Here is a 21662-nt window from a genome sequence, read left to right on the forward strand (position 1 = left end):
CCACTCTGCCTGGCACCTTGGGAGCACCTGACTGGCAAATAACCAGGTTATGCCCAACAGCGAGTGGCACAACAAGGGTACAGATGCAGAGATCTGTATCTTCCATCCATTGCGCTAATATCAAAGTACAGTTACTAAACCCAAAAAGCTGAAGATTTGGTTGCAGCAGATACAGCCGGTGTAAAGGCGGCCTAAGGACTCATTCACACGGGGGTATTTATTTACTTGCGTAATACAAAGTGAATAGAACCCATTGTTTTCAATGCGTTCATTCGCATCGGAGTATATTTTTCACACAATTTTTTAATCGCACAAAAAATACGCTGCCTGACCTATTTTGGTGCGGATCACATGACAAAATAGGGCATAGAAGTGAATGGGCTAGCGCAAATACACAGCCAATACGCGGGAATTCTGCATATTTGTTGCATATTTGCGCATTAAAACAACGGGCCTTTCTGTGTATTTCTGCATGGAAAATCAATGTCAAAATATGCAGGTAATTCACTGACTATTCATGGACTGAAATAGGCTCATGCCTGTAAGAATGGGCGCTGAGGCCGTTTTCACACGGCCGAGAAAATCGCGTGAGATTTGTGTGTTGCGAGATGCATAAATCTCGCAAGAATATGAATCCTATTCTTTTGAATTAGTCACACATGATTTTTTTTCCCTAATAGCACTGCGATGCAGGAAACATATCGCAGCGCGTCCTATCTTTGGCGCAATATCAGACTGAGTCACGGCCTGATACCGCACTCGCCTGTGTGAAGTTGTGGCGATAGACATCCCTGCGATGTGAGAGTGAGTGAAAACGCATGATTATGAAAAGAAATGATCTTCAATGGTTTCAGTCTCATTAGCGATATCTTCACTGAAGCCTTGCAGCACTAAGAAACATTTGCGTGATCGCCCATTGAAAACATAGGGAGTACATCGCACTCCCCTGACACAGCTGTGGTCCGCGATGCTGCCGCTCCACTGAAAGCAATGGGACGAAGGCAATCCCTGCAGCAATGATTTTCTTGAAATAGAAGCCCTACCCTGAAAATTATCCCTAGCTGTGAAGAAAACGAAAAGAAAAAAAAATGAACTCACCGTAAAGCACTGTCTGACTCTTCTCTCCGTCAGTCTTCATCTGTCTTCTGGAGGCTGGGGATTGAAAAATCCCTGTCTCCAGAAAGCACTACCTCTGATTGGATGAGCGCTGTGGACCAATCGGAGGCAGTGCTCAGCCGTCATAGAATGGAGCCAAAAGGAGGGGGGGAGAGTTTATCATCGCTAGCCTCTCTCTCTCGGGTCAATGGAGTTCCAGGCTGCGGCATTTATTCTGCCAAACCTTAAGCTATATCATGGAGCTGCAGGTTTACAAAACCTAATAGACTGGCACCATCACGCTGCCCAAAACCAATGGATGCGTGTATAACAAGAGGACGGCACGATCCCATTAAGACTGCCCCCCTGGATTAGACCGTGCAAGAGGGCCCGGGTCCTCACCCCCAACTAACTTTGGTTATAGGATCTAAGGATAAGACAGCAGATATCACAGGCTGATGGCCCCCTTACACTGCCAGGAAATACACAGGTACTTTTTGGGATGGGAGGCAAGTGAAGAGCGGCGGGTGCGCCAGGTACTAAATGGCTCTCCATTCCAGTCATTCCAAGAATTAAAAGGAGTATATTCAGTGAGGGTGGCCTCTCTTGGTTGGAGTTTTACCAATCACACTCCTTTCTCACCACTCAGGGGGAGGGAGCGGGTGCAGGTGAGTACGCGCTGGTCCCTGCAGGCGCTCGGGTCAGGTCCCGCGGCGAGAATCCTCACCGCCAGATCCGACCCGCCCGTCTGCAGGCGGGCTCTCTCCGGTTTACAGTTTATTGATCAGTGAGACCTATACTGCTGAACCTCGCTTTAAGTGGGCCTGCGAACAGGTGTTAGGATTTACAATACAGCAGAAGGTGTTCATCTTTACCTATAAATTATCTATCGCCTGTGCCGCCCAGGAAAAAAAAAAACCCTACAAGATCATGATGAGATGGTACAGATACCCAGCTGTCTTCATGCCCCGTTCCCTGCAGTGACTGAAGTGTGTTGGCGCTGTGGAACAGAGAGGGGCACCATGGTGCTTGTGTGGTGAAGCTGTGGCCCTTTTGGGAAAGGGCCACGACCTATGATGGATAATTTGTACTGGATTTTTGCAAAAATGTTACCTAACAGATTAAACATCTTCTATCATTTTTTGCTGTCATTAGGCCAGGCGACAGAGCGCAGTGCCGCACTTTTTACACTCACCTGCTTCCTGGTTCCCACGGTGGCCGTCTGTAAAATCTGCACGCTGAACGAGAACCTGACTACTTTCCGAGTCCTGTGCGCACATTCTTCCATAGACTTGTATAGTAATCTGTCAGAACTGACTGGGGCTTTTAAAGGGTTAACAGCTGTGATCACAGTTTTCGGATCCCGCTGTTGCAGGCAGGTGTCGGCTGTCAGAGAAAGCCAATACCCACCCTGTATGGAGCGGGCTTGGCTCCTGAGCCCGCAGCAAACACAGCCTGTGCTGTGGACGGCTCTGTATGTACTAACTGCATGACGTAGGTGCAATTAGGACGTAAACAAGCTGTCTATAGAGAAGGGGAGCAGCAGCCGCACCATCAATGTCCGATTACGACATAGGCGCCATGGGTGATCGGGAATCCCTGGGACTCCTGGTCGCTCACAAGCTTGCTGCACATGGCAGCTAGATTGTGCTTGCTGCAAAACACACAAACTCCAATGAGAAGCACTTGCTCAAATAGACCCCAATCCAAAGAGTTGATGCACAAAGCAATTTGGTTGCCGTTTTCACAGTAAAATATAATAAAAACCACACTGTAATGAGTCACCGGACCTGCAGAAGGTCCTTTACATGCAAGGTCACATGACTGAGAGACAGTGGAGGAACAGCACAAAAGCACCAGGAATGGATTGACCAGTGAATGATTGTTATTTTGCGCCCTCCCCAGACCACATTTTACTGCCTGTCAGAAAATTCCTTTAAATGCTAGCACAGAGGGGCATTTACTATATACACAGCATGGGAAGGGGGCAGAAATATTGGGAACTGCTCAGAGCCTATGGTCTACTTAAAGGGGTATTCCAGGCTTTTTGAACTGATCACCTATCCTTTGGATAGGGCAGCAGTAGTTCAGCAACAGGAGACGGTGGATTGGAACACCTCACCGTAAGTGAAGCAGGAAGTGTCAGTTCCTGCCATGACCATTTGATGTACCGACAGTGTGAGAGACGATCAGCTGATGGACCGCTCTTGATCAATTGCTGATGACCCAAGAACTACTTTTAGGGCCTCAGGTGACCGTTCATCTAATCACACCACAACTACTCATTCGTACATCTGAGATGTAATTACATGTTGAGATTTACAGCAAAAATAACAACTTCTAGGGGTGGGAAAGTGTATATTGAACCCTTTTAGTCCTCACACTGGCACAAGTGATCTGCCCTGCAGGGTCCTGGCATCGCTCATATAAACAGGATCTAAATGATTTCAGCAAAACAGAATTTAATTGGATAATTTACAGACAACCGGAGGCGGTACAGAATAAAAGAAATCTGCTCTTATACTTTATTATTAGTGCTTATATCGCTAGAAATAAAACATCTGGATTTCTCGGTAACATTTAATCATTTGAAAAACATTGAAGACGATTCCTAACAATTTAAGAAGGGGGAAGAGAGGGTGACATGGCGGCCGCAGCCACCTCAGAGGACGGTGCTCGCACCAACTGGTGCCTCATCGTGATCTGTGACTCCTCAGATTCTTCTCTCCTAGATTCTGGGACAGAAAAAAACAAAAACAAAGAAAAAAAACCTGCTAAATAAAATACGGAAACGTCGTCAACCAAACAGCTTTGGGTGTAGGTCTCCTTCCAAGGGCACAGACCAACACTCCAGCGCCGACGCCTGGGACAGTCTCATGGGAGCGCTGCAGACCCAGATACAAATAAAAGGAACACAAGCCGGACAGCGAGACTGGATCCAGAACATGGTGCGTTGATTTGGAGAACAGAAAAGGACTGGGCCTTCCAATGCAGCCGTGGTGGACAAGGAAAGGAAAAAAAAATTATATATGAAGTTCCACGGTCCACCGAGCAGGGGGTTGAGTCCTTGGAAGAGCGGTCTCAATGTCGCCTCATTTTTACTTTGCGGGCCGGGCTATCCTCATCCTCACCCGTATCTGTATAGCTGTCCACATAATCGTAAGGCCTCCGCCAATAGTTCTCAGAGCTGAAGTTGCTTCGTCTCCTCGGTTTTGGTAAAAGCACGGACCTTCTGTTCTCCTCTTTATCCATTTCGAGAACGCGAGGTCTGTGGGAGAAAAAGGCAGGAGGGGGATCAGATACAGCATGGGATCACATTCTCTGTTCCTTACCATTATGAAGACCTCTGATGGGATATAAACCGTCCTCATTCACACAGCAGCAGCTAAAATTACTGGCTAAAAATAAATAAAATGGTAAAAAAGTTATCCCCTCCCCCCCCCCCCCATCCACAGAATAGGGGATAAATATGTGACTGGCAGGGGTTTGACTGCTGAGACCTCCATCGATCACCAGAATGGGGGTCTGCGCCTCTACATGACTGGGAATGAACAGCGTGGCCAATCCATGCTCAGCCAATCTGTCCACTGCCTGTAACACAAGGAGACATGGGACCTCCTCCCATTAGTGGAGGTCTCAGCAGTCCCCCACCCTGTGATATAACTGGCATACACCTTTAGGGTACGGTCACACAAACACAAATAGTGGGGATTTTCCACAGTAGTAAAGCTGCATCCCAACCTGCAGCATTGGTGCAGAACCACAGCAAGACTTCAGCCCCTCAGCTGCAGACCAGCACCAATAGTGTGGATACTGTGTGCGCCTGGCGGTTCTTCTGACTCAGTGGAGCGTGAATTTAACCCCCTGACTATTTGTGTTGCAGCACGGTGCAAACAGGAGCCCGCAGGGAATCTGCTCTGTACCGTTGTGGCACTCTGTCCGTGTGATCAAGGGCCGGACTGCGGCTTTAACCCTTTGCAACCCAATTTTGGATTCAGGGTTTCCTAGGGGGCTCTCTCTTTCTGCCATTATACAATGGCACCATCTGCTGTCTATAGCCAGTACTGCAATATGTGACATGCTGGAGAGGCCCCCCAACAGAGCAGTCAGTAATCTACAGTAAGAATACCCTGCCGGACATCTTCCGACATCGGAGCTGTACAGGCTTCAATTAGAATGTCTTCAGACATCAGTGGATTGGAAAGGGTTAATAGACAGCTGCCCTATTGTCAGCAGTTTTTGATGAGGAAACACAAATTTTAGTGCAAGCTTTCCATTGTGGAAAACCCATATCATTTCTGCTGTGTGTGAATGTATCCTCACACTGGTTGTCCCATATCAGCATCTCACAGGTAAAATGAGAAACTCAACCACCTCGCCTGGCGTTAAACAAAGTAGAACTTCTGCCGTCTCCTTAACTCCTGGGGCGCTGGTCCCGAAACAGCAATGGGTTTCTCACCTCATCCATGACACAATGAGATGGGGCAACGTCTTAAAGACTTTTGAAAACTTAAAGGGGTTGTCCCGTGCCGAAACGGGGGTTTTTGTTTTTTTTCAATAGCCCCCCCCCCGTTCGGTGCGAGACAAACCCGATGCAGGGGTTTAAAAAAAACAAAACGGATAGTACTTACCCGAATCCCCGCGCTCCGGTGACTTCTTACTTACCTTGCGAAGATGGCCGCCGGGATCTTCACCCACGGTGAACCGCAGGACTTCTGTGCGGTCCATTGCCGATTCCAGCCTCCTGATTGGCTGGAATCGGCACGTGACGGGGCGGAGCTACGAGGAGCAGCTCTCTGGCACGAGCGGCCCCATTCAGAAGGGAGAAGACCAGACTGCGCAAGCGCGTCTAATCGGGCGATTAGACGCTGAAGATTAGACGGCACCATGGCGACGAGGACGCTAGCAACGGAACAGGTAAGTGAATAACTTCTGTATGGCTCATAATTAATGCACGATGTACATTACAAAGTGCATTAATATGGCCATACGGAAGTGTATAGACCCACTTTGTTTCGCGGGACAACCCCTTTAAGTCTCTGATGAGCACTGGATTCTGCATACGGAATCAGAACCCGAGCCCAGCTGGCACCCGCACATACCCGCCTTTCTGAGGTCTCTGTACTGCAGATGGTCCACATGGCGAACCGTCAGACATGCACAGTACAGATTTTTTTTTTTTTTTAAAGCTCTGCTTTTCCCACATAATTGCCGTGACCTTTGCGCAAAGTCATTGTGGACGGGCAGCCTCCATTGACTTCGATGGAAGCCGTCCGTGTGGAACATGCTGCGATCTTTAGTCCGAGGGGGGAGTAGAGTTGATTTCCGCCAGTGTAGAGGAAAAAGCGTATTTCAATAGCATGTTATGGGCGGTATTTGCTGCAGAGTCCAGAGGCAGACTGTGCTCCAGACTCCACAATGCAGATCTGCCCGTGTGCAGCCGGCCCATTACCCTCTATGTGTAACATATACATTAGGAACTAAATTTTGATCACCCTAAATATTATAATCATCCTAGAACACACTTCTGGTTATGTGATACGGCTTTGTGTCTTGTTGAAGTCGTTTCGGGAGAGCACATACATGTTGCCCCGATTGGAGGTTTACTCTGTGGTCAGCATTAAGCAGCCGCTGGTGGGCAGAGGGCACTCCATCAGTGCTATGGGACTGCGCCACGTAGTTCAGGGCAGTCAAACGTACAATGAGAAGGCTTAAAAGCATCATAACACCATATCACCCATCACCCCGGATGGACAGGGCATTGTCCCCCCAATCATTATAAACACCAGTTTGCATTAGATTTTTTTAATGCCCAGAAAGTTGTCCATTTACGGTATTATTACTCGAGCGACCCATTACGTTCTGCGCCCTTATCGAACACAGCCATGTTCTTCTAACACCTGGTAACCTTCTGTCTTAGGCTGGGCTCACATAGCCGGAAGTGTAACACACCACGGGGCATCTTACAGCTGTGTACCAGCCATGACCCTGCACACAGCGGTGAAATTGTACTGCGTCCTCACAGGCGGTCATGTGCCGCACACTTTACTGCTTATACTTCCTGGGCCGCCGCTTAGCGATGACTCTTATACCCGCAGCCCATACACCATTACACAAGACAATAGAGAACAATGGGAACGCTCACGTATATACACAGCAAAATAGAACATGCCGTGTTCTATTTTGCGCTCGCCAATTAGGCAATTCCGAAATGCTAGTGTGAGCAGAACTGTGTGATCGATTGCCTAGGACAGCCTGCGTAATATGCAATTCCAATACGGTTGTGGGAGCCCAGCCTTAGAGTAACAGGATTAGGCCAAGATATTTTGTTTGTGGTTGGGTTTAAACTTTTTACATTATACCGTAATGGACCTTCTATCATTTCCCATCATACATGTACTGGCACATACACAAGCCTTATAAACAGGCCGTTACGGCATACAGCGTACCCCCCCCCCCCCGACAACAGGTCTCATGTTCTTCAATAGAGCCTGCGCGGTCTGTCTATAGATCAAGTCGCAGGATGCCGCTGTGACATAAGGTCCAGTCCTTTGCTTTCCACTTACAAGGTGCAATATTGTATGTTTAATTGCAGCATACAAGGGGTAAAGCAGGAGCTTGGAGGGGTCTCAGGTCTCCGACATTAGAGCAGCTGTCTATTAAAGCCACAGTCCGGCCCTTGATCACACGGACAACCACAGCGCCACAACAGTAGGGAGCACATACCCTGCGGACGCCTGCCTGCACCGTACTGCAACACAAATAGTCAGGGGGTTAAATTCACGCTCCACTACAAGTCAAAGAGCCAGCAGGCGCAGACAGTATCCACGCCCGATGAATCAGAATGTTATTGAGCGTTAATATTACATTTCCTCTGAATTTGGAAGGTGAGACCTATAGAAGATCTGGTGCGCAGAGCGCTGTACTACAGGCAGCAGGTGCGCTACGATGCCTTCATATACCGCCATGGTCTATATTCACCCCTAGAAACAATGCCCTATCTAGTGTCCAGAGGAACCGTCTTCTTCACATGGGGATCTAAACAGTTAGATCCTCAGCAGATCTCTTCACCCTAGACATGACAGCCCTTCTGCAAAAAAACCTCAGAGGCGCAGATCGGACCGTGGACCTCACCCGTCAACGTGGCAAACCCGCATGTGGCAGCTGAACAGAGCTTGCTCATGGACACTGTACCTAGAAGCGCCACGTCAAGTCGTTGGCATCTATAATGCAGATGTCAGAATCCACAACGTTTGACACAGATTTTTACTGCATTCAATAGAATGGTAAAGTAATGCGGACCGACAGACGTCAGGGTGGGATCTGCATCTGAACCCCACTGTGTGAACAAGACCTAAACGGTCAGCTCCATGCAAAAGCCAACAGGTAAAAAAACAACCGCCTCTACGGTAAATCAGTGATACGGCGGGGCCCCATACGCTTCTACAGGCGCGGTATTATAGGAGACTGTATGGCCTGAGCAAGGCTCGGACACGTGTGGCCACTTACCGGTGAGCTGCGTCCGGGTCAGCCTTGCGGTGGGACCGCTTTGGTTTCAGGATATGTTGCCTGTTACTGCCAGATAACCTCTCGGGGTGATAACTGCTGCTCAGGGACTTGGATTCCAGCCGCGGAGCTTCTGTCCTTGTTCTGTAAGGTATAAAGAAAGGAGTCACTCAGGAGGTTCCCCATGCTAGCAGGTCTGTCTAGGAGAGAACACGCTCTAGGGGCAGCAGCCCAACAATGACACAACAACAAGTGGCTTTCGGCTTCTAGGGCTAAAGAGCTAAAGGATACTTCTACGTAACGTTTATGACAGTTTTAGCTGCAATCTGCACCGTGTTCAGGCCTCAGGATAAGGGGCGAAGGTTCCACAACACTCCAATATATCCCAATGCAGATCACACTGTCAGAAATCCCACCCCTACAAGTTGTCATTTTGCTGCTCTGCATGCAGCTTCATCTTCAGGGTCATTCACGTGGGAGAATCCTCCTTTAGAAGCCGTCAGATTCCCACGCTCCCCGTGTAAACATGTGTGGCAACCGAACGACACGCCGGTCTGTGTAATCATCAGTCCTTCACTTCTGTAACAGCACAGGAGCGAGCAGCATTGGGGTGCAGTCAGGCACCGTTCACCGACCGCATGCCCCGTGTAAATGGGACATCAGGCAGATATGTAAACGATGAGAGTTGTGGTGATTAGATGAACGGTCTTACCACCTGGGGCCATAAGAGGGATTCCCCTGTGGTCCTATAAAAGCTCTGAGGCTCCTTGTGTGCAATGACCCATTACATGTACAGCCTTCGACCCCCATCACTATCACCTGTTTGCAGTGGTGTCAAGGACAAAGCTGGGCGCTACAGTGGAACAGGGTTGTTTTCAGTGAGGAACCAAGATTTAGTTTGGGTGCTGATGACATATGATGCCCCCCCAGACCACCACACCAGCAGGGGGCAGTGTGCTGCTCCACAGCAAAGGCAGGAGTGAAGCACTCACGTGTTCGTGTCTGGAAAACTTCGAGTGAGCACCTCAATCCTGCCTTTGCTGTGGAGTGGCACACTGCCCCCTGCTGGTGTGATGATCTGGGGGGGGGGGGGGGGGGGGGGCGCGCCGTCGTATACAACAGTTAGTCTCTCCCCCCCTCCCCCCCAGTAGTGGAACAAGGGACATCCAGCAGCCACATGTGTTCCTCTCATGGCGACTTCTGGCAGGATAATGCTCGGCTGCACACACAAGGGGGTCACAGGAGCCCCCACAACATTGTCACACTTCTGTAGCTGCCCACCTTTATCACATCTTGTATCCAAGCTAGAGGCGGTACAATAGGGTACTAGAGCCTCCATGCCCGGGGGAATCATATCTTGTATCCAAGGTAGAGGCGGTACAACAGGGTACTAGAGCCTCCATGCCCGCACATAAGAGAAAGCTTCCTTCTGATGACTTCTGGGGGAGGGGTAACAGTTGCACTAAGATACTCTCTGCCCGGTTCAGTAGTAATTCTGCTGTGTAATTTAACCCCCTAAGAAACAGGGGGCTTCTGTCCTAAAAGGACCGGACATTTTACATGTGATGTTTTTGCTGTTTTTTGTTTTTCCAGCCATCAGTTTTTGCTGCGTTTTTCCCCAGACTTCTGGAGGTCATTCACATTAAAATAAAAAAAAAATAAAAAAGCCCTTACACTTTTGCATTGTAATTTCCGGCATCCATAGGAGCCCCAGTAACATCCCCTGTAGTGACAGTCACTAACAGAGAGGATCTGGGTCTACTAGGACCCTGCAGTACTGTCACAGCAGGGGGCACTCGGGAGTCATGTGATTGACGCTTTCTCACAGCACTACATAGCGTTCATTGAGTGTTATGTACCTGGGAAAGGAGAAGGCAGCAGCGGTTAAAAACTGCTTCTGCCTTCTCCCCCAGGTCTTCGGCCGTGTGACAGCTGATGACCTGATCGATTGGAGGAGCTTTAATCCTGTGCTGTACTGTAAATTTACTAGGCTTAGCCCTTAAAGGGGTAAGACAGTCTAGTTGCTAGGGACTCGCTGCCTGACACATTGTTAGGTACTGCACCCCTAGCAACTAGTCTGTCAGATACAGCGCAGCCGTTTCATTCATTCCCCATCCCTGGGACAGGTCTGGACTCTTTACCCCTCATCGAGCCTAAACCCAACACCCCTTCCATGAGGACTGTAGACACTGTGCATGCACCACACACTCGGGACCAAGTGCATACACAGCGACTTGCCCTTTGTCAGCCTCAGAGATGTCATACACGTGTGCCTATTCGGTACACACAGCATCTCCAGCCCTAGAGGTGCGGTTTGGTGGAACGAGTGGGGGACAGACCGGCCCGGCCCCCCCAGGAACGGACAGCCATTAGATGCGTGTTGGTAGTTTATACAGAGCATGTATGGCTGAAAAACTGCAATTGTGGGATCAGGAGAAAAATGTTACTTATCCCTCACCTGTGGTATGGAATAGTATAGAGAGAAACTGGTTAAAGGAAGTCGTTCGGCAATATTTCAGACTACCCACAGACTATACAAAAAGAATACGTTGCACCACAGACTTTTCTAGTACCACATGTGGCCTTAAAATAAAAGTATACCCATAGACTAAACGTCCAGTTGACCCATGCCAGGTAAGGAACAGGGGAGGGCAAAGCTTCTGGGCAGGAAGTGGTAAGTAAATCTATGTGGACTTCCCCTTTCTGGACATTCCCCTATGTGGACATTCCTGCAATGCAAGAGCTCGATATAAGTTCCTATAGATAATGAATAATCCTCCCGATGTATGAGTGTTCCCGCAGAGCGGCGCCAGGATTGGAGAGTGGCAGCAGGATGTGTAACCCTCCTCACGTGGCTGGCGCATTTCACACCACATATAACAACTGCCTGAGGGGAAATTCCTATTGTTCTGTTCATCTGCCAGGACTCCGTATGTGATGCCATGCTCACCTCAATGCCCTCCAAGTATCATACGTGGCATGTAGCAGCATAGCTTGGGGCAACCCAGGTGGCAGGAAGGGCACCAACCAGCCATCTGCCCTGAGTGAGAGCCCCACTGCGCCACCAAACTAACATTTACAGAACTCTTCACCTTCCAGGCTGTTAACTTACTTCCTAAGTATGATGACGGCCCGCCGCTCCTTTATGTCCTGGGGTCTGATGCAATGCGTGATCTCATCCGCGGCGTATCCACTGCAAGAAGAGAGACACAGTGAGCCAAAGCTGCAGCTCTATATGGCGACACAGTAACAAGGTACTTTACATGGGCCGACTGGCCGCTGAAGTCACAGAGCGATATTGATAGCTGTCCCATGTAAATGCTGAGCGAGGAGTGGCTCAGTCGCCGGCGCACAGAAACAAAGCGACTTCTCGCCCCGTGTGAACAGACAGTCACTCATGGAGGCGGGGGACGGAAGAGATCTCTGGCGCGCCACCTCCATTCACTGAGCAACTGATCGCTCCTTTGTGAAAGCGCAGAAACAATGGGTGTCCCATGTAAGAGTCCCCCTATACACTTAGTCATCTCAGTGGCTGATAACAGAGAATAGTTAGCATATAAGAAAATACATATATAGGATGGCCATATAGAGGCTAAGAGTAACCATTGTAGCAATAAAGTGCATGTTGTAGTGGGGAGATAAGCGGCTGCAGAGACTCCACAACGCCCGATTACCATCTCTGACCAGTCAGATTTAGGACTGTGGAACGCAAGGAGGATACGGCGACCGGGCTACTTCAGAGGAGGCGGCTGGTCGGCCACATTTCCCACAACCCCCTCTTATACTAGAGCATGCTACCCCCAAACCCAACAATAGAGGCTCCCTTAGTCTATCCCGTCAGGAACGGCCCGACTGCGGACATATGTTGTCAGACAGCTTAAAGCGACCCTCCGGGCGCGGGCACAGATGGCCGCACCGCTGCCAACTACCTGATAGGCTAGTGACGCATGCTACTGCACAAGGCCGGGCACAGACTTGTGTATTACGGCTCCATGTTCACGTTTGTAATACATCAGTGCGTCCCGGTCGGGCTGCAGGTATCCCGGGTGGGCAGGAATGTACGATGCTGGGCGTTTGTGGCAGGAGACCCACAATCAGACCGGGACGCACATCCCGCTATGGACGCACATCCCGTTATGGACACACACACGGAGCCAAAATACGCAAGAGTGTTCCCTGCCCGAGACACTGGATGTGTTCCGATTGGTCAGTACGGCTCATGTGGGCAGCACTGGTCAGTCACAGCGGGTGTCGTTTACTACACTGTCAGGTAGACAGAAGCTGCGGCAGCCATCTTTGTTTGTCCAGGCCTGGAGGGTCACTTTAAGGAAGCGATTATAGATATAACATGGAAGTGCTATTTAAGCAGTTTCCCTTTTGCCCAGTCCCGTATATAATACGACGCAGTAGGGAGCAGCTGGTTGTGCGGTTTCCTTTCCCGGCGCTGCACAGGAATGATCTGTGCGGGTGATCATCATGCACACGTGTTACATACATGGCGCAAATTCACATCCTGCTCCTTAAACTGGCACCAAGGCTGAAGATCCGATTTCATGCAAACAACCTTCCTATTACGGACACTGATGAGTCACAAGTGCTTCCCGAAATGGAAACCACGGTGAAGTGGGGCCCCGGGGCGTCCGCATCCTAAACATACACCAAGTAACAATGCCATGACCCCAGGTAATATGGCCAGGACCCCAAACACACAGGAAGAGACCCCCGAGTGTAACCTGTAGTTGGAGGGGAGATCCTGAAGGCCCCCCACTGGCAGCAGCACCGCTCTACATACAGAGAACGGCCCCTTTATTAGACCCCCTTGTAGTAACACGCAGACCTCCTGAGGCATTCATGGCTGCAGCAGATCACTGCGGCATAGATTCCAGGTGATTAAATTGTTATACAGGAATACCGGCCCCTGCGGACAGGAAGCTTCTTGTAGAGCTGCACATTAGATGGAGCTGCTGACATGTGCTGATCAGCAGACAGGAAGGGGTCATCGGTTCATGCTGCTTGTGCCAAATTCTGACCTCCCATCAGCAACATAAATCTGGATCCATCTGACCAGGAGATGTTTTTCCGCTGCTCAGTGATACAATTTTTACGCTCTTTTGCCCCCTAGACCCTCAGCTTTCTCTCACACACAATGGCGCTGGAGCTGGTCGTCTGCTGTTATAGCCCATCCGTGCCAAGGAGCAGCGAGTTGTACATTCGGACGTTAGTCGGAGCCCCAGCGTTGTATTCGGCCGCTCCTGACTGCGCAGCGCCTGTTGGTCAGAACGATTCCTGACATCCTCCGCTGACCCCTTTCAGTGCTGAGTCATTTTTCCCCACAGGATCCCCCTTTGCTGGACGTTCTTCCTCTATCACGCCATTCTCCCCACACAATTACATAATAAAACCCCACACGGTTGGCAGTGCCATCCCGGCCCCGGCTAGTCCAGCACTGATGACCGGACCTCGCTGGAAGTCCCTCAGATCGCTGGATCTTCCCATCTAATGTGGACTCACACAAACTGATCCACGGAGAACTGGTCACCTGATTTTATGCTGCACTCTGGGGTCACGGGGAGAATCTCAATAGTGAGGGTCGGGGGCTGTAATAAGGGGGGGGGGGGGGGGGGGGGGGGGGGGAAGTGTCCCATGTAAGGTCCTCCAGTGGACCGATGCCAGTGCCCGCCACATCTCCCCCCACCATCACAGTGTAAGACGATGCCGGATTACAGCCTTTGGGGGAGGAATACACCAGCTGCACACAACACGCAGTTCTGATGAGGCGGCTGAGAAGTCCCGGTAGACCCGGCTACCCGGGCAGGCGGTCCAGTTCTCGTTCATGCCAGGAGGGCAAAAGTAAATAAAATCTAAATATAATCCCGGCTTAGAGACTAATTAGCGCGCCCCGGATTACATAACCGCTAATAAGGTCATTGCGCAGTAATACGACCTGGCAGGTTATGATAATGATCGGCCAGGAAGGTGCCCTCGCCCCGTGGGTTATCAGACTGGCAGATGCCCTGACCTGGAGGCTCGGGCACACGCCAGCTGCAGCACCCGTCACCTGGAACATACATCATGTGCCCTCCCCTCACCCACAGGCAGGGGGCAGCGGGCCAAGTCACTGACACCACAGGAGACTGTTTCATCAGTCCTGTTATAGGTCACTAGCCGAGGGGTCAGACAACCTGCTGCTGGGAGGGCATGCTGGGAGCTGTGGCTCGCCAGCTCTTATAGACGACAGGCTGGAGAACTCCGTGTCTATAGAGGAAACGAGATACAGGCCTGATGGATTTCATGATGACCGACCCCGAGCGCCCCTAAGGAGATAAGCGGCTGCCAGATACATCCGCTGCCGCTTATCTCCACTGTGCTGTAGCAGTACATGCTGTTCCTTCATCCGTGCTGTAGAGCATAAGGCCCCCTGCCCACGGGCGTTGTGGCATCCCACGGCGATCGCCGCCGCAGGAGCCGGCAGGTGAATAGCAATGATTCTCCGCTTGTGGAGACGGGGCCGGCGCCTTCCATAGCAACGCGATGGGAAGCTTCAGGCGGGGTGATGTACCGGACAGCCCACTCCATACATGACCCTGTACCCCGGCTGCATCCATCTCTGCTCAGGGGGGCCCGTCACAGTTGTGACCCCCGACAGGGCGGGAGCCTCCCTTGTACAGTCCGCGCTCCGCTGTCTGACTACAGCAGCATTGTGGAAGCCGGGCAGCGGGGGTGAGAGGCCGCGGCACCAACCTGCAGTCCAGGACATAAAGATGGCGGCCGCGCCCCCCGACCGTCTGACGGCCACATCCCCGGGGGCTGCTACATTATTCTTCAAAACCTAAGACAATCGCTGGCTTGTACCTGTGTGAAGGGTGATCAGCGATGCGGCCGGACAGAGCGGAGAAGGTGGGCGCTTATTGTTCGTTTTATCCCCCTGTATGGCGCACATTAGATAGCCGGGAACCGCGGCGGCCATCTTTGTTCCAGGATTGGAGGGTCTCTAAGATGTTCCATGGCAGCTCTTCCCTGAGCGCCCCGCAGCGCTCCCACAGCTCCTGCCCACCGCAACCAGAGCCGTGGGAGCAGCGCCCAGCAGGGACAACCAGCGGACCACCCCAGCCATGACGGGACACCCCCTTTAAGAAATGGATGCACATGACCCGAGGAACCACAAGTCCCAGCCAGAGAGGAGGGAAGCCGGGGTGTTCAGTAGTACATACTGTCCCAGTCTATGAGGTGGAGGTTCACAAGGACCACAAGTCCCAGCCAGCAGAGGAAGGGTGTTCAATGGCTCCATACGTCCCAGTTAGTATACAGATATAAGGGGGAGCTTCAGAGGGACTACAAGTCCCAGGCATCGAGGGGGAGGATGGTAGGAGTGTTCAGGGGGACCACAAATACCAGAATGGGGGAGGGGGAGCGAACAATAAGTCGCAGCCAGCAAGGAGGAAGCAATGTGAGGAGCACTACAAGTCCCAGCCAGCGGGAAGAAACAGATGGCAGACAGGTTGAGGAGATGGGAGTACCACAAGACCCAGTCAACATGTAGGACTACAAGTCCCAGCCAGATGGATGCAGTGTGGGGAGTACTACAAGTCCCAGCTAGTGGGAAGAGGACAGACAGGGTGGGGAGGAGTACTACAAGTCCCAGCCAGCTAGAGGGAGGCAATGCGAGGAGTACTACAAGTCCCAGCCAGCTAGAGGGAGGCAATGCGAGGAGTACTACAAGTCCCAGCCAGATGGATGCAGTGTGGGGAGTACTACAAGTCCCAGCCAGTAGAAAGGAAACAGGTAGAACTACAAGTCCCAGTCGGATGCAGACAATGTGAGGAGTACTACAAGTCCCAGCCAGCGGGAAGAGGAAACAGGTGGCAGACCTATAACTAGGAGACACACAGATGGAGCAGATGGGAGTACTACAAGTCCCAGCCAGCGGAGAGGAAGCACGTAGAACTACACGTCCCATCCAGTGGGCAGAGAGGCACCACAAGTCCCAGCAGCAGTTACCTGAGCACGGTGACGCTGCCCCTCCGCACCGGCAGCAGCAGCACGGGCTCGGACACCCGGATCGGCTTGAACTGGAACTTGCAGCCGAAGCAGAGCGCCGAGTCGCTGAAGAAGGAGACGGAGACGATCGGCCGCTCGAAGATGTGGATGGGGTCCACGTGCGACACGATGCAGCCGCCCGGCTGGTAGTCGTTGATGACGGCGCTGTTGACGAAGCCGTCCGGGATGAGGCGGCGCTCCACCAGCCGCCGGATCACCAGCTCGTGCACCCAGTCCGGGATGTCGTCCACCTGGCCGCGGGGGTACAGCCGCTCCTGGCCCGGGCCCCGCTTCTGCAGCTGCGCCCCGTACGTGTAGCCCTCGCCGAAGAAGTACTTGTTGCGCAGCGGCGCGCGGTCCACCGTGTGCTCCCGGTACAGCCCCTTCTCGGCGCGGGACACCACCTCGTCTATCCGGGCCTCGATGCGGGAGCACTCCTCCGGGGAGAAGAGCCGCAGCTGCCGGATGCCGGAGCGCACCTTACGGGCCTCTTCCTCCTCCGGCTCCGACGCGGCGCCCTCCTCCTCCGTGTCCGACGCCGGCTGCTTGCGCTTCTTCATGCTCGACGGCGGCGGCGGTGGTGGTGGTGACGGCGGCTGTTGCGGAGCAGGAGGCGGGGGCTCCCGGGACAGAGACTGCAGCTTCTCCCGCAGGTCGGTGTAACTGCTCGAGGACATGGCTCAGCCGGGACTGGAGACGGGCATGGCCGAGGAGGCAGTCAGTCAGGCGGACGCTTCCATTCACACAACCGAAGAAGCGGCTCTCGCTGCGCAGGCTGCCCGCCGCTGTGACAGGCCCGGTCTGAGGGCTTCTTCTCTACGATTGGTCTAGCCGCATGCCAATCACGATAGTAGGAGGGGCGACGGTGTGACGCGGCAAGCGACAGGAAGACCCAGCGAAAAGGGGGTGGCTACGATAGTGCCTGTACGTTTGCTGATGTTTAACAACTTCTGAGCGCGCGTAGGACTAGCAAATGCCGCACAGCGAGTCGTCGGACGCCGTTCTAAGTCACTCATTTCACTATTTTTTGAAGACTGGAAGCTCAAGAAATGTATGTTTAGGAGCAGGCGCCCGGGGCACCTTTTGTTTTGGTGCTGCACAAATAGTGTCGACGTGACTGGAGTAACGTTTGCGAAGGCGTGGAGTATCAAGATGGCCGCTTCCTGAAGTACCAAGATGGCTGCTGATTGACAAACCAGCTAGTCTGAGGAACCCGGCCGGCTTGAGGCGATTCTTCCTAGGATTGGTTCAGTGCCTTGTCAATCATACTAGTAGGCGGGGCAAATGAATGATACGAAGCCACTAACAAGACCCAGAGGTCTGTCCTCAGCACTGCCTGCTGTACTACTAAAGTCGAATACGTACGGAAATAGGAAGGATAAATAAACGGTGATTCGCTGAATATGTTTACGTGTATTTTCTTTCTATGTAACCATGGCACCCATGGGGCTACAGCATATTATTTAGGATCTGGCGCAAGGGACACCTTTTGTTTAGATGCCACATTGTCGTTGTCCACGTAACCGGCCAGATCTGTTGCAGACAGTGGAGTAGCAATATGGAGGTGATTTTGGGTGAACCAAGATGGCTGCTGATTGGTACAATAACTTTGTGATAACAGCATGCTGGTTTTTGAGGAGAATTGAAATTAAATCGATATTGTAACTAAAAAATGTATAAATGTGGTTTATAGTCTGTAACTCAATGCACTTCTGACTGCAGTGTTGCAACTTCTTCAACCCATCCAGATAGAATTCCTTTGGCTGGCAGCACACCAGGCGTCAGTCGTGCAATTGTCCCACAAATGGAGGCAAATTTGATTTCTTTTGAGGTCTTTCCTCAAAATAGGAAACAGATGATGTCCAAGGGTGCCGGATCAGGTGAATAAGGAGGGTGATCCGGCACCTCGAAGCCCAGAGCAGCCAGTTTGCTCTTGGTGATGGCTGCTGTGTGGCACGAGGCATTGTCATACAAGAACACGACACCTTGGGTCAACTTTCCACAACTTTCAGGCCGCTCTCACACAGCCCAGTTTTTATGCATGTGTGAGGGTGGCCTTAGACTTCATTGCCTCCTTCAGTTTATCCGGAAGTGTTATGTGAGGCACAGCTGTGATAGTAGACCCCTTTGGAAGGTCCACAAATGGTCTCCCATGTTCATCCCAGAAGACAGACGCCATCACTATGGATGACCACTAGAGATGAGCGAACGTACTCGTCCGAGCTTGATACTCGTTCGAGTATTAGCGTGTTCGAGATGCTCGTTACTCGTGACGAGTACCACGTGATGTTCGAGTTACTTTCACTTTCATCTCTGAGAAGTTAGCGCGCTTTTCTGGCCAATAGAAAGACAGGGAAGGCATTACAACTTCCCCCTGCGACGTTCAAGCCCTATACCACCCCCCTGCAGTGAGTGGCTGGCGAGATCAGGTGTCACCCGAGTATATAAATCGGCCCCTCCCGCGGCTCGCCTCAGATGCATTCTGACAGAGATCAGGGACAGTGCTGCTGGTACCGGAGCTGCTATAGGGAGAGCGTTAGGAGTGATTTTAGGCTTCAAGAACCCCAACGGTCCTTCTTAGGGCCACATCTGGCCGTGTGCAGTACTGTTGAGGCTGCTTTTAGCAGTGTTGCACATTTTTTTTTTTTTGTATATCGGCCGTGCAGAGCATTGCATCCTCAGTCTGCAGTCCTTGTACATAGTATAGGGCCAGTACTGGTAAGGCAGGGAAAGAGATATACTGTCTATATAGGCAGTGGGCTTTTTCAAACAAATTTGGGAAAAATACTATCTTTGGGCTGCCCGTGATCGTCTTGAGTGTACTGCATCTCTGCTGGGGGTAGTAGTCCTAATTATTACGCAGCTAAGTGTTACAGCAGGCTTGCACTAAATTCTTTCCTGGCTCTGTGTTGCCCGTTACATCACCGCCGTCATCCCGTCCAGAGGGAAACAGTATACATATACACGCTGCCTACAGTATCTGCTGTCTCAGCTCAGCCTTTAAAAAAATAGAAGCAAAATACTTAAAGGGGTTGTCCCGCGCCGAAACGTTTTTTTTTTTTTTTCAAACCCCCCCCCCCCCCCCCCCCCCGTTCGGCGCGAGACAACCCCGATGCAGGGACCTAAAGAAAAATCCGCACAGCGCTTACCTGAATCCCCGCGCTCCGGTGACTTCTTACTTACCGGCTGAAGATGGCCGCCGGCATCTTCTCCCTCCGTGGACCGCAGGGCTTCTGTACGGTCCATTGCCGATTCCAGCCTCCTGATTGGCTGGAATCGGCACGTGACGGGGCGGAGCTACACGGAGCCCCATTGAGAACAGAAGAAGACCCGGACTGCGCAAGCGCGGCTAATTTGGCCATTAGACGGCGAAAATTAGTCGGCTCCATGGGAACGAGGACGCTAGCAACGGAGCAGGTAAGTGAAAAACGTCTTATAACTTCTGTATGGCTCATAATTAATGCACAATGTACATTACAAAGTGCATTAATATGGCCATACAGAAGTGTATAGACCCACTTGCTGCCGCGGGACAACCCCTTTAAGACCTACTAGTGGCCTTTGGACACTTGACTGCTTCTGCGCTGTGAATTCCACTAGCTCAGTCATACGCACCTACGTCTCACTACAGGCTTGCGCAAAATTCTTTCCTGGCTCTGCTGTGCGTTCCGTAAGCAAAGTCAGCCTCCAACCACAGGCCAATAAGCGGCACATTTAATTACAGCGTTCTGTTTCTGCACTACTGGTAATACACCATGCTGAGGGGTAGGGGTAGGCCTAGAGGACGTGGACGCAGGCGAGGACGCAGAGGCCCAAGTCAGGGTGTGGGCGCAGGCCGAGCTCCTGGTCCAGGTGTATCACAGCCGACTGCTGCGGGATTAGGAGAGAGGCACGTTTCTGGCGTCCCCACATTCATCTCACAATTAATGGGTCCACGAGGTAGACCTTTATTAGAAAATGAGCAGTGTGAGCAGGTCCTGTCGTGGATGGCAGAAAGTGCATCCAGCAATCTATCAACCACCCAGAGTTCTACGCCGTCCACTGCTGCAACTCTGAATCCTCTGGCTGCTGCTCCTCCTTCCTCCCAGCCTCCTCACTCCATTACAATGACACATTCTGAGGAGCAGGCAGACTCCCAGGAACTGTTCTCGGGCCCCTGCCCATAATGGGCAGCAATGGTTCCTCTCCCACCGGAGGAGTTTGTCGTGACCGATGCCCAACCTTTGGAAAGTTCCCGGGGTCCAGGGGATGAGGCTGGGGACTTCTGGCAAGTGTCTCAAGAGCTTTCAGTGGGTGAGGAGGACGACGACGATGAGACACAGTTGTCTATCACTCAGGTAGTAGTAATTGCAGTAAGTCCGAGGGAGGAGCGCACAGAGGATTCGGAGGAAGAGCAGCAGGACGATGAGGGGACTGACCCCACCTGGTTTGCTAAGCCTACTGAGGACAGGTCTTCAGAGGGGGAGGCAAGTGCAGCAGCAGGGCAGGTTGGAAGAGGCAGTGCAGTGGCCAGGGGTAGAGGCAGGGCCAGACCGAATAATCCACCAACTGTTTCCCAAAGCGCCCCCTCGCGCCATGCCACCCTGCAGAGGCCGAGGTGCTCAAAGGTCTGGCAGTTTTTCACTGAGAGTGCAGACGACCGATGAACTGTGGTGTGCAAGGTTTGTCGCGCCAAGATCAGCCGTGGAGCTACCACCACCAGCCTCACCACCACCAGCATGCGCAGGCATATGATGGCCAAGCACCCCACAAGGTGGGACGAAGGCCGTTCACCACCTTCGGTTTGCACCGCTGCCTCTCCCCCTGTGCCCCAACCTGCCACTGAGATCCAACCCCTCTCTCAGGACACAGGTGTTACCATGCAGGGCGGCACTGGGTCCCACAGCCGGCGCATGGCGCTCCGATGTCGGCTCCGGCGTCCCGGAGCTCTGCTGTCGGGGCTCTCCCGGCGGCGTGGAGCAGCCAGCGTGCAGAGGCGTGGGCGTGTCCGCCCGTAGGGTGCCACCCGCTCTCCTCCACCTTCC

At 52.0% G+C, this 21662-nt stretch overlaps 1 protein-coding gene across 1 annotated transcript; it reads right to left on the reverse strand.

The window, feature by feature from the left end:
• Nucleotides 1-3540: 3540 nt before the first annotated feature.
• On the reverse strand, nt 3541-17459 carry ALKBH5 (alkB homolog 5, RNA demethylase). Its single transcript, XM_066576669.1, has 4 exons — nt 16600-17459; nt 11714-11794; nt 8605-8745; nt 3541-4363 (listed from the first exon to the last, which is right to left on the reverse strand). Exons 1-4 carry the CDS (start codon nt 17313-17315, stop codon nt 4177-4179), a joined length of 1125 nt encoding a protein of 374 aa, XP_066432766.1. The 5' UTR covers nt 17316-17459; the 3' UTR covers nt 3541-4176.
• Nucleotides 17460-21662: the final 4203 nt, after the last annotated feature.

This window comes from Eleutherodactylus coqui, chromosome 8, assembly GCF_035609145.1.
Source record: "Eleutherodactylus coqui strain aEleCoq1 chromosome 8, aEleCoq1.hap1, whole genome shotgun sequence".
Classification (NCBI taxonomy): Eukaryota; Metazoa; Chordata; class Amphibia; order Anura; family Eleutherodactylidae; genus Eleutherodactylus; species Eleutherodactylus coqui.